Source organism: Meleagris gallopavo, chromosome 3 (genome assembly GCF_905368555.1).
Source record: "Meleagris gallopavo chromosome 3, MGAL_WU_HG_1.1, whole genome shotgun sequence".
Taxonomy (NCBI): domain Eukaryota; kingdom Metazoa; phylum Chordata; class Aves; order Galliformes; family Phasianidae; genus Meleagris; species Meleagris gallopavo.
Genome location: NC_139406.1, coordinates 12,953,341 through 12,967,519, shown reverse-complemented (window position 1 = coordinate 12,967,519; position 14,179 = coordinate 12,953,341). Strand labels below are relative to the sequence as shown.

The 14,179-nt window shown below is 43.3% G+C and overlaps 1 protein-coding gene across 2 annotated transcripts in view; it reads right to left on the bottom strand.

Moving 5' to 3' along the window:
• The window catches only part of SLC22A23 (solute carrier family 22 member 23), a 99,329-nt gene that overhangs the window by 27,099 nt on the left and 58,051 nt on the right, over positions 1-14,179 (bottom strand). For both annotated transcript variants that reach the window (XM_085220276.1, XM_010708408.2), the window contains exon 4: positions 2,095-2,263. In XM_085220276.1, coding sequence (XP_085076402.1) covers positions 2,095-2,263 — 169 coding nt within the window. The remainder of the gene's footprint in view (positions 1-2,094; positions 2,264-14,179) is intronic.

Here is a 14,179-nt window from a genome sequence, read left to right as displayed (position 1 = left end):
ATAAAAAAAAGCACCCCCAAACCCCCAGCAACACCACAGCCCTACACACTTCATCAATACAGATACTTTCAGAACGGACATATTTTTTTTCCTCTTGCTTTGGCCTCATTTTCATTCATTTTCCAAAAAACTTCTCTAAGAACGAATTTATCAGCTTCTTTTAATTTCAAATATATAGTAAACCTCATATTTCCTTCACAAAGCACTGACCCTTGCTGCAAATGCTACCCCAGCTCTTCTAAGCAGTGGAGCAGTCAATTGTACTGTTAGGTTACCACTTTTTAAGGTTACTGCAATATGGATCTCACCCTTAGCAAGAACTTAATTGTAAGTAAAGTACACATACATGTGAGTGTATTTAGATGAATTTATACATACCACAGTATAGTTGAACAGCTGTCCTAACCAGAGCCCATTTCAGCAAATGCAAAAACCCCAGGCAAAGTAAATTCTGCTGCTTTGCCTATTACTCCTGTGTGTCATATCACATATCATCTAAGCGGGATTAATTTGCATTCCCTGCCTGTCCTGACCAGCCAAAACACCACAAAGCTCTTGCAGATTTGGAAACAAGTTCTAGCATTTGCTGTTACTACGATCCCTTGTTAAGAGGTCCCCATTGAATTCTCAGAAGAAATGCAGGAGATTCTGCCTCAGCAATGTGGGGGAGCATCCCCAGATGACTACTGGGGAGTCACCGTCTATCATGCTTGTTAGGTATCTTCATTCTGCTTGGACACAGATATCAACAAGCATTGCACTGAGTTCTATCCAGCAGTGGATTATAATGCCCTTCAGCTGGTAGGATTCCAGCAGGAGGCTTTGGAGTAGACCTGTAAACATTTTGCATGTGTACATCATGTGTCAGGTTTGGGGGAACAGTATTGTACATTAGTGAGAACATTCTAGGCTACTCAACATCGAGGTATCACCAGCAAGACACTTATTATAAACTGGAAATTGAAAAGGGAAAAGAAGTCATTATCTTATAAAAGACAACTTTCTCCTGTATGTTGCTTTCTGCCCTCAGCCCAAGCTGTAGTATGCCCACCTATGTGAGCTCAGAGATGGGCAAAGAGATTTCTACTTAAGGGGTTATGGGGATGAATGGATGAGAACTCTAACTTTACCCAAGAACAGAATTGTTACGTATCATAACAAGTTCTTACACATTGCAACTTGTCAGGTGTTACAATCATCAACTTTCTCCTTTTCCAGTCCACAGCAACTAAATATTTAAATGTAGCCAGCATTACTTTAAAATTAATTATTTACTCTATTCTCACTGTTATGGTTTTGTACAACCCTGCTCTTGCAAGTCTCTGCTATGTTGTGCCACCACTGTGTGTCACTCTTTAGACAGAAGCAAAAAGACATGTTTTTGGGAAGTTTATGAAGTTTTGGTGGGGATAGAGCTCCCCACTCCCCCAGGACAGGCAGCACCAGGCCTGGAGCCCTTTGCCAAAGCACAGTCCATAGGGCTGGCAGTGAAGAACGGAAGGAGCCAGGACAGAGAAGCAACCTGTGGGAGTGCTGCCCAGTGCAAGCCGGCCACCTGGCTGGTGCCCTGTCAGCCTAGCACACAGTAATTTGGTCAAAACCTAGAAGGGAGGCTCAAGAGCTGGCCACCTCGTGCACACATTGGGCCCAGCTGTAATACTCACAAGAGGAGGTGTGTTATTTTTAACCTAGATGGGCTAACCGAGGCCAAAGGAATGAACAGTGACTGCCCAGAACCACAGTGCAGTTTTAAGGAGAAAACTGAGCTGTGCAGCTACAATTCGAAGCAGTTAAGCTGGGACACATCCTTTTGCATCTGTAAAATGGAAGCGACTGCCAGAGAAATTACAAAGTACAACTTTCTGCCCAGCAGAATACTTACCTATTGAGTCCTGACACATCAACATGTAAAATTTATGGCTACTACAGTAAGCTATACCATTATTCCTTCTTACTTCACAGTCAAAACTTCATACAAAGTGAGTAGAAGAACAAGGTAATAATTCATATGTATGGGGAAGCACCCTTATTTCCAGGCACCTCCAGTATTAGGAACTTGAGCTGCCTTTGACCAAAAGGGTAAGAAATACTTACACCCAGTAGAGCAGCATCAGCAGGAAGGGGCAGATGATGACGGCTTGGAGGACCTGCCAGTCCCTGCAGAGAGCAGCCAGCCCGGGCATCAGGAACTGCCCTGCCATCTCAATGAAGCTCGCCACCATGGTGATCATGAACCGGTGTGCAGGAGGGCAGAGCTCTATCCCTGAAACACAGAGCACATGCAATGCATTTAGACCCCCCACAGGAGCACCTCCCCACAGCAGGCTGCCCAGCTTCATGAAATTCCACGGACTTAGCATCAAGACCTTTGGCAAGAGTTATGCACCATCCCATAAATCCTGTTTCCTCACGTATGTGGGCTTCAAATACCCTCGCAGCAATAGAGAGCTCATTAGCAGCAAGCTGTGGTGCTAACATGTGCAACTTATATGCACATACTGCATCTCCTGCAGACCTGCTGCATCTCTAATTGTCAGCCTATGCCTCCTTCCCCCCAAAAACATATATTTAAGGAGACTAGAAGATGAAAGATGATCCACAGATTTCACGTAGAGCCTTTTCGCATTTCTCGAAGATACCAGACACCTTCCCAATCAGTCTGCTGAAGGCAGAAGAGCACAGCTCTCAGCAGGATCCCAGCTCCTACAGGATGCTAGCTTCTCACAGCTAAACATGCTGCAACTCAGCTGGTTTCAAGCCAAATGCTGAGTGGATTGTTTCTGGGTTTGGTTTTTGTTTTCATAATAACTGGTCTTGATCAACTTTCAAACAAGACAGCCTTGTATCTGCCTTATCCTGTCTCCCATCCTTCCTTTTGTTGTAGGGCAAATTACCACCATCACTGCTAGCATCGGTTGTTTCAGCTGCACTGTGACAAGTGATGCCAGTAGACTAAAAGCTTCCTTAAGTCCTGAATTGTGGCTACCTTTATTCTTGACAAAATAAGATGAATTTATCAGAAGGGCGGCTTCTTCTTTTTTAAGACGCAGAAGAAACAGCATTAAAATGCCTTTTTCAAATATATCCAAACATATACTGTTTTCACCAGTAGGAATACAATAGAACCCCCTATTTCATATTTCTCACTTGCCTACATTCGCTTCTACAGATTAATATCCAAGCACAATAAACCTGCCAGGACTGTTGTGGAGTACTTATCAGTATGCTGATACAGAAACACAAGCTCATAAACACTCATGATGTGTTGCTGTCAGTGCTGGTATTTTACCTTGGGATGTTTCCTATAGTTATTTTAAATTATGATTTAATGGTTGTTAAAATTGTAATTGGAAAGCCATAAGACAATAGGAAGCTGCTCATTTATTCACTCTCTGATCTGTAGCTTGTTCAGCACTTACCGCTGTAACACAGATCTAAACTCACTGACCAGGAACTGGCTGCCTGCAGATCAAATATAGGATTAGGCACCACATGCTGTTTGTTTCCTTTTCCTTCAGCCAGTAGCAAAAAACACTGATGCTTTTTTGTTAACACAAAAGGGAAATGTATCTGTTGTGAAGCAGCCCAAATTTTTGTTAGTTTAACCAGAAACACAACAGCTTTGGAAAACGAAGGGGAAGAAAAATCCCTCAAAGATTTTCACTTGCTATAAAGGGCTTTTACATTTTAATTAGGGAAATGAGATTAAAACACAGGACTTCTTATGACATTAATATGGCTTCAACCTTACTAACAAAGTATTCCAAGCCTTGGTGACTTTTTTAATTGTGCAAAGAGTTCACTTCCATTTTATTTTCCTGATCTTTAAGTCAAAGTGTTTCTGTTTCTCTTCAAAATGCCCTGAAGTCACAGTCACTCATGCTCCAGTATGCCTCCACTAAGTGCAAGGATGACTTTTGTTGCTATAGAAACAGAAAGTCTGCATTAGATAGGTGAGACTTTAGCATTTCAATCGCATTGCTCAGGTTAGTATAAGATAACAAAATTAACTGAGACAAGAACAACTTTTTCATGATGTCAGGAAGAGGCATTAAAAAAAAAAAAACTTATGCTCTTTGGAATCACTGGAGCATAATGTGTATAATTCCACATGCAGCAGTCAGTCATTGCATAGGATGGAAATCACTTCAGGAGTAGCCTGGCATCTATTTTTTTTTCTGGATAGTCACAGGCCTTTTTTTTTGCCTTTTCCTCTGGAAGAGCTGGAAAGGGGTAAAAAGTCCTTGCAGTAGTTGGGTGAGCATGACCTTAAAGCACCATCAGCAAGTGCTCTGCTTAAATGAAATATTGCATCTCTGTTGAAATGTTCTACATATCAGGACAGTCTACTGACTTTCCACAACCTCTGCCTTCGATTTGACACAATAAAATATTCAGTGCTGCTGTTTTTAGCAAGCATTTAGCAGTCGGGCTTTTTCCAGCCCTGTCAGTAAAGCCACTGCAGCACCTCTATGCAGGACTAGCAAGGGCTTCCTGATGCTCTCACCAGTGCTGCAATGTGTTCACCCAGTCCACAAGAGACATTACCAACTCACGTGCAATCATTGCAAGACAGAAATCAGCTCTCTGGCAAATCCAGTGAGAAAACTCCAGCTCTCCCCTTCAGCAAAAAAGCTTTCACCTCAAATATCTTGCTGAGTGTAGAGAGTCAAGCAAACCCTTGACACAGAAATGACCACCAGTATTATGAACTCCTGGACACATCCATTTGCTCTTGGAAAACATTATGTGGGCAAAGAGAGAGGCACTGAAAAGATTTTTCTTATTTGCCCTATAGTTCTGTTCCCAAAGACAAGTGCCTCCCCACACACGCGTTGCAGTTGTGGGCCCTGCATGCACCATGAATATGAGACACACATCACGAGCTTCGGTGCACAGCCCAGGCTCTTATGGGAGACACAGAAATGAAAGGCAGAACTCTGCTTTGGAAGTCTACCTATGTGCCATTTCACTAGTGAAATGAACAAATCAATGAACACTAGCCTTACAGTCTGCAATCCTGCCACACAGAGAGACAATGTGAACCATGTCCTCCGACAAGGGCATCAACCATTTCTGGTGGCTGCGTGCTGCACTCAGTGTAACCCCATGGCTAACCACACAGGATGTACAGAGATGTCCCCAGGCACCGAGGGAACAGAACCAGGCCCAGACACATCGCTACAGTCAGCCTCACACAGTAACCTGTAAGACAAGTGTTAAGACTGCTGATGAACAAAACCACTGTGACAGTGTGTGAGAGGAGCAAATGAGCTGGCACCAGAAGCAGGCAGAGCATGGGACTGGTACACATCCACCATGTCAACTGCAGTCCTTCTGCGACTTCACCCAAGTAAAAGAAGAAAGGACAAACCTAAAGGTATCCAAAAAATGTGAAGAACATGATCATGGCCATAAATTATCATGACCAAGAGGGAAAAAAGAACAGAGAAATTAAATTCATTAAGTCTGTCTGAGAGTTATGAGAGATGAGAGAAAACAATGAAGCAAAAAATTCAACATCAGTGCCTTCAGAAGTATGAAAGACCCAAACTGGGTTGTTGCTGTCTGCCAAGAACAGCCTCAGGGATGTGATGAGAGCTCAGGAGCCACTGTCTCATGTCCTCTGTGCTACAAAGAGCACATAGACATAGCACATCTGGTGGCTGTGAGCACAGGGATGCAAAACTGTGCATGAAAGAAATTCATGAGAGAATGAGCATGATTGTGCAAAATAAACCCACTAGAGATACTGGGGGGAAAAAAAAAAAATCAAATCACTTTGTTGTTCTGTAAAGGTCTCTCATTATATTATTTAGAAATCTCATGGGAATTTTTCAAATATTAGCCAAGGGAATAAGAACCAAAGCACCAACGCTGGCTGCTCCCAATCATAACAAGAACAAGCTCAAGAAAAGGACATTCAAGTGAACAATTTTTGGTGTACTCACTATGAGGACAGATTTCAGAGCACTCAGAACTCCACTGCTGATTCACATGCTGGCCTTCTTGCTCTACCCTCCAGCATTGCAGCAAAGGCCCTGCTTAGTCCCTAACAGAGCAACATGCACTCTTAGGATGTTTTAATCCTTCTAGATCACAGAATCATAGATTGGCTTGGGTTGTAAGGGATATTAAAGATTGATCTGTTCTGAATCCCCTTGCTGCAGGCAGAGCTGCCCCCCACCAGCTCAGACTGCCAAGGGCTCCATCCAACCTGGCCATGAGCGCCTCCAGGGATGGAGCACCCACAGCTTCTCTGGGTAGCTGTGCCACTGCCTCACCACCTTCTGAGTAAAGAATTTCCTCCTAATACTGAACCTAAATCTCCCCTCTTTTAGCTTAAAACTGTTCCCCCTTGTCCTATCACTACCATGTAAAAAGTCTAAATCCCTTCCATTTTTAAGATTCCTTAAAAGTACTGCAAGACAATGAGGTCTCCCTGGAGCCCTTTCTCTTCCAGGCTGAACAAGCCCAGCTCCCTTCTCCCTCAGCCTACCTTCACTGGAGAGGTGCTCTAGTCCTCTGACCATCCTTGTGGCCTACCTCTGGACCAGTTCCAACAGCTCCACATCTTTACTGCACTGGGGGCCCTAGAACTCGGGTGGGCCTCATTAGTGTGGCATAGAGAGGGAAAATCACCTCCCTCACCTCTCATGAGGCTTTTCCCCTCAAGAACCCGAAGGGACCAATGTCTGTTTATGACTTAATCTGGAAACCAATGTGGCTGGAAATGCTTCTGGAGCAGAGCAGAAAATGTTTCTGGTGTGATGCTGTAAGCAGATGAAGTATGGTACTTCTCAGGATTGTATTTGTCTTTGATGCATGTGCTGAGAGCCATTAGTCCCAAAAGCTTTCACTTCTTTTTTAAAATCATTTTTGGAAACCTAGATACAGCTGGCTAAAGGCAACAGGGCTCTAGACTGTTCAATGCCAAAATTAATTGCCATCCGAACAGCTCACCAAAAAAGCTCAGATTTACAGAAAAGGACAGCACTGCACCACATGGCCCTGCATGGCCGGCAAGGTTTACAAGGCCAGGGGCTGGAAGCTCAGGTCATAGTTCAAGTGAGAGGAGGGAGCTCACGGGAGGCTCTGTAGAGGAGGTGGACACGCAGACAGGCAACCATGGAGGAAGGACTACATTAACACTGTGCTGACATAAGCTCATGCAGCCACAAGGCATGGCCTCAAACCTGCTGAGTGGGCTGGGAAGGGACTAAGGGTTGTAGCCAGCCTTTCCTGCTTGGTCTTAGCCTTGTGCAGTGGTAATAGACCTCTTGCTTCAGATTTCAGAAAGACCCTTATTTGTTCTCAAAGGGTGACATTTGCACAAGGATGAATAGCAAAGTCTTTCATTTTAAAAAGAAAAAAAAAAAAAGAAGAAGAAAAAGTAGTAAACCATTTGCAAATAATACATCAGGAGAGAAAAGAGGTTAAGTCACACTGCCTGAAGAACTCTTTAGCATTCACTCACCTGTCTCTGGTCCCAAAGCACAAAGCAATTCTCTCAATGCAGTCCATACGCTAGGTTTACAAAGCACAAGCTAACTACTTTCTGTGCCTTTGCAGTTTTCTCTCCCCTCCCAGTTTCAGTCTATGAGCTGCCAAGGCTGTAATTATATAGGATAATCCCTTGGAGAAAATGGCCAGGGAAAAACACCTGAAGCCTGGGCAACAGCATTCCCACTGAAAAAAAAAATCCTTGAGGAGATGGTCTGACTACAGATTCATTTTCAGTTTTATAATATATGTTTTAAAAAATGCTGGAAAAAGAAAGACAGAGGGAGGGAGGGAGGGATGAAGGAAAAGAAAAACAGCTTTTGGTAGTTTTCACCATATTACTACCTATCCAAAAGTCTTAGTTCCCTCACTCCAAGGGCTTTCAAGATGCAATCCTTACCCCAAAAGGGAGGAGAACGGTCAGTTCTGCAACAAAGCCCTCATTACAAGCTGAGCAGAGGAAAGCTCAGGCAATGTAGTGTTAGGTATAAAATGCAGGGCGCCTGAAATCCTTAATGTCAGTAGCATTATACGCCCTGTGCGCGGCACGCTCCAGCACCTAGTGATCCTGGGGACTGCTCAGAGGTGACCCCATTCTACTGCTCTGTATTTCCCAATTTCCACCAAGCTTTCTCAAACCCCAGGTGTCTCTTCCTTCAAGACTCCTCTGTGGGATTTGCCCTCAGCTGGGAGCAGATTGTTCTGCTGGACTTTCCTAGAGGAACACAGCCCCCATACCAGCCCATGGCTAGACTACCAGATACTATTACAGCAGAAGCTATTAATAACTCCCCAGCAAGCCTTTAAGTTTGCAACTGGCTGCCAGGGGAAAAATAAACACATAAATAAAATCCAGCAAATACCTGCATATATATCGAAATTTCCAGGTGGTTATAGATTCAAACTTGTAAACGCTGCATGCCCTACTCAGGAGCTCGATCTTCTCCTTGCCTCAATCAGCGTGCTTCTAATTCAGCACAGGTTAAGCCTGCTTGCATTCCTGGCTCAGTTTAGACACAGTGCTTTTTCTTGATCATTTTGGTTGTCACCAGAAGCAGCAAAGGAAGCACGCTGTGTAAATACAGTTTATTAAGGAACAGCAAATAAAGCAGCATGTGGAAGGAAAGGTTATCGCACACACCACAATCAGCCAATTCGTGTAAACAAATGACAGAGATGGAGAGAAAGAAAAGGAAAAATCTAATTTCCTCTCTGGAGAAATTCAATCTGTTGTCAAGTAAAGAGAGCTGTAACAGACTAAACTTCAAATAAGAGAAATGGGGTTATTTTCCTCCTACACAGCACAGGACGAAAGTTATCCTAAAATGTATGGGAAAGGACACTGATGCTCCTTTGAAAGTACTTTTCTACGCATCTCATGGTCGATTTCTTTTAAACACACACTATCCCACCATTTACACCCAGTGAATGTGTTTAACTATCCAACCAGCCACATGCAAACATGTAACCTGAGCTGGCAGAGGGAATGGTTTTAAACTAAGACAGGAGAGGTTTATGTTAGATGTTAATAGGAAGTTTTTCACACAGAGGGTGGTGAAGCACTGGAACAGGTTGCCCAAGGAGGTTGTGGATGCCCCATCCCTGGAGGCATTCAAGGCCAGGCTGGATGTGGCTCTGGGCAGCCTGGTCTGGTGGTTGGCGGCCCTGCACACAGCAGGGGGTTGAAACTAGATGATCATTGTGGTCCTTTTCAACCCAGGCCATTCTATGACTGTGATGGGCAGCCCAGTCACATCTCACCACACACATAGTGGCACTCCCCATGCCTGGTCAGGGAATGCACCTGGTGCTATCAGGCTGAGCTAGGAGATAAATATCTAATTTGAATGGGTTTCTCTTACCAAAACGGCTCCACGTGCTCATTTTGAGTACAGGCACCAGTGTATTGTAACAGCTGCCGCTAGGCAAAGCACCTTCCAGCCTCAATACCCAATTTCTGCCAGCATGACCCCACAATGTGCAGTCACGCAGCACTGGCCAAGGTGGCAACACCTCTTGTCCAAATCCAGCCAAAACAGAAGGCTCAGCATTTCCTGACTTCTCCCCGTAAGAGAAAGGAGACAGCCCAATAACCTGTCCTCATTTCAGACTTTCCAAAACCAGATCAGTATTTGTTTTCATTTTTGTCCCAGAGTAAGATAGCCTAGAATTGTTGCATTCTTCCTTGTTCCAGAAAGTTGGCTTGCTCTAAAAGAAGCATGCAGCTGATCACATGACTATTTTGCAAACCTAACACCTCTGTTGTTCACGCCAACTGGCCCCTCTTCTCCTGGCAGGTTCTAAATCAAAATTGGCATCTTTTTGATGGGGATGAAAAAACGCAGCTGAAACAAAAACCAAAGCGCAAGAAGCATCGGAGCATGTCTATTTTTTTTTTACACTTCCAATGAGGGGAAACCTGTATTTGTTGGAGAATTTAAACAATACGGTAGTCACTTAAATTATAAAAGAAGAAAATCAACAGCTGCCAATGCGCATGGCCATCTCTTAATTAACCAAGTGACAAATAATTTTCCAACAGCAGCTATTTCTAAATCTCAGCTCCCAAGCTTCAGACAGATGACAGTTCCTGAAAGGCGAGCACAAACAGCCTAATACCTTGTTTGGGGTTTATTAAATGTTTCTCCCCAAGACAGCAGGGCAGCAAATACTTTGTGCCTTTAGCTTGTATGAACTTAATAACAAAACACCCAAATGTTTTTACACACAAGGTCTAAGCAAATATTTGGGTGAATGGTTCTTAAACTTCCATACACTGTTGTGATCACACACATATACTCTCTATATGTATATAGAGATACATACACATAATTGTCAAGCAGGCCGGCAACTCAGCCAAAGAATTTCGTAAGTACATTTGTGAGAGGCTATGACACACTGGGCCCCCAGGGTGCCCTTGTTTTTCAAGGTTTAGACTGGACACTCTAAATAGAAGTCTTGCAAACAATGTGAAAGAGGAATTCAGGGATTCAGAACTGATAAGCTGTTGCACTTTGGGTGTGTTCATTAGGGTACCCACCTGCTGGCAATGGAAGTACTATACAGATTAGCAGGAAACTTTCGCCTTAATGGTGCTCTGAGATTCAGCATGAAAACTGACACAGATCAGGGAAGGCAAAGACAAGAACACAAAATAAGAGTGCTCACACGGTGACCGAGGAAGTGGAACTCCTTAGAGTGACTGACTTGAAGATGTAGAACAGTACAAGAGCTACTGGTATTACAATGTCCATGTAAATTGCTCCGCTATGTATGACCACACAATACCAGAACAGCCCATCCAAAAACATCAGCTTGGATTTGAAGTTTTCTAAGGGTAGGAGCTCTGAAAAATATACGAGTTAGTTCAACACTGTATGTTAAATCCAAGCAGACTAGTCCTAGCAGGGGAAAATACCTGATAAAACTGTGTTAAAAGTGGAATATTTCTGCTGAACAGATGGCAAAAAATGGCTGCTCCCTATTCATTTGTAATAACTGGAAATGAGAAAGCTGACATCTCTTCATAACTCCACAGCAATTAACAGAGATGTCCCTTTGCAGAAGAAGAGCCTGCAGAGGACGCTGGCTCTCAGCAGTGAAAAACCTTTCATTCAACTGTCACCCACAGTGGAGCTTCAAAGATGGCAACAGTTGCTGATTTGTTCCAAACAAAACAAGAACGAATTGCTGAACTAATTAATAACATAATATTTAAAAGAAACTAAGCTTCTTGGAAAGAATCCAGCTGCACTTCATAAAAGTGGATTTCATTTGCTCTGATGATAGTGTTAGCAAACTTCGTACACATCACAACTGCAAACAGAATTGTCAAGATACGTACACGCACTCCTCTGCCCTTTGGAGGTTAATATTTAACCTCTCCTTATCAACTCCCAAGCGATTCTTTACATGACTTATGCATTTCACACAGTGGGTAGGACTGAGATGTGTTTCACTGCCTGTGATGATGCAAAGTCAGAGGCAAGGTAAGAGCTATGGGCAGAGGCAATGCCAGGAGACCTGGCACAGATCTCACCTGCCTGAGTGCAACTGTGCAGCAGTAAGGTCACGGGATTTGAGGGAGATTGTGTCTCTACTAAGTTTTGCTGTTTGACTTGTTTGCCTTGAAGACAAATGCAAATAGCAAGCAACATCTCAATTACAATCGTATTATCATTTGTACAACAATACACGGACTGCTCCCAGTCAACAACACAACTCTGACATCCTTTGCAGGCAGTGCGACTGCACGCAGCAACAGAGAAGGGGACAGGGAAGAAGAAAGAAGATGAGAAGGTTGGGGAGAGGGAAAACTATGGAACTATAGATAAATTGTTCTCAGCTTATCATTTAAGGTTTCCTTCTGTAATGCAAAAGCATTAGCATTTCTGCATAAGGTTTACTGATGTTGAGGAAAGTAAATGGAGGCAAGTTACCATTCATAAGTTTAATAGAGAGGCACTCGCAGTACTGGGGGTGGCCAGCTGGTACAGCTTCCATCAAGCCCTCATTACTGGAGGCAGCCCTAGGGTTCCCCCTGCAGATACTGGTGCTGGCTGGCAAGATGTCCACATGCTCCTTAGTACAGTGGCCATACACATAACAGTGGGAGACAATAAAGCATTGTGCATCAGGATAAGCAAGGGTACCTAGTTACAAGTTACCTAGTTACAAAGCAGTTTCTCACAAACAAGCTTCTTCCAGCTACCTGCAGAAGCTAGAGCCAGTTTACTCACGTTTCCAAGCTAATATGAGCTCTTTCTCACGGACTAGTTGCCTGTTCTGTAGTTTTCTACGTATCTCCCCACACTAAATTATGAACAAATCACTCTGTTGCTTAACATAAGAGGAATAGTTAAGTCACAGTTTCCAAATTTTCCTTCTGATCTTCTTCCCAGTAAAGAGATAGGAAGGAAAAGGCAGAACTGGAAAAGTATGAGAGCCGAGCTCAGTTTTCAGCTCAGACTGAAAACTGCGAACCTTTATTCTGCAACCATATCCACCACTTAAAAGAACATGGTAAACTAGACAGGTATACCCATCCCTCAGACAAGCATTGAGTGGTGGGAGGAAAAAGGTTGCTTTTTGGATGGTCCTGCCTGTCCATAAGGGCTCCTCAGTGGCCCCAGGCAGTGCTGGGACACCAGCACCTCCCGAGAGGTGGCCTTGGACCCACTAGCAAAAAGATTTCAATGCAACTTTTAAGCTGCATAGTCCAATTAGGAAAAACACTCCATTACTTAACATTCTGATCTTACCAATGGGTAAGATCAAGATGGCTTGGGTTGGAAGGGACCTCAAAGTTCATCTAGTTCCAAACCATGAACAGGGCTGCTAACTACTAAATTTGGCACTAGATCAGGCAGCCCCTGGCTCCATCCAACTTGGCCTTGAACACCTCCAGGGATGGGGCAGCCACAGCTTCTCTGGATGACCCTTGCTAGTGCCTCACCACCTTCTCAGTGAACGTACTTACTAATGAGCTATATCCATAAGGCAATCTAGTTTGTATGCCTGCAAAGAATAGCTAAATCCATAAGATCTGTTCTTACTTAAAACTAAGTGTAGACATTGTTTGAAAAATTAAATTAATGCTCACTTCCATTTATATGTATTTACAGAACAGAGAAAATGTGAGCAGCTGCTCTGTCTTGCTGAGTGATGTTTCTAATCAAAATTTAAAGGAAAAAACTAAAGACATTTGGAAGTGCTGTAAACCCTTCAGCTATGACAGACATGTGGAGAGTGCCACCACAGAACAGCTGTATTTGTTAAGCTGAACTCCAAAGCTTGTACAATGAAGGATAAAGCTCAGAGGGCTTTATAATTGGGACACATCTCGAATTCTGAGCCAAAGGCAAAAATAAGCAAGTAAACAAGGAGGAGTAACACAAGAGTCATAAAAATAAAGAGCAGAATTGTTCAGAACTACAGGTTCTAAACAATAAACCAAAATACAATTCAAAGTTTCAAAACACAAAGCTTCTATAGGCATACTATGCTATTTATGGACTACAGGAAGAAAAATAGTTCTGCTATTTTCGTTTTCAGTTTTCATTATTCCAAGTGCAGTCTCAGAAGAAGGGCTTTTGCCATCTTGAGGTCTGGAGGAGGGATTAAAGGAACTTTCTAACCATGAGATCTCAGGATCAGGTAAAATTAAATGGCTTACATTACACGTGGTGAAGACTACCACAGCTACCACTACCTTGCCTCATTACCTTTGAGCTTGATGGTCAAAATGAGAAAAAGCAGACATGTCTAAAGACACAAGGCCCACAAGTTCTACACGGAGAGCACAGACAGAGGTGGCCACAGCTCTCTGATTTCTGCCCGTACTTCCATAATCTGAGGCAGTTCCCACATGAGACTACAGGGAAAAGTAAAGCAAGCAGAAGTCTCTTCAGACTACCCTGCTTGCTTGCATGACACTTGCAGACATCTTGTGCAGCACTGCTAGCTTCTCTGCCAGCCATCTATTTTTCACAAAGCAATTTTAAGCTCAGGTTTCTAAGAACAGGAGCTTCTATTATTGCCACTGTTTCCTTATTTTAAGGGATTTTCCTATATAGTTAAGTCACGATAAAACTCTCTACAAAACCATGCAATGTGCAACACTTCACTTGAACCGCTTCTTCAGTCACTTCCTCACATTTACAGTTTCACCAGATGT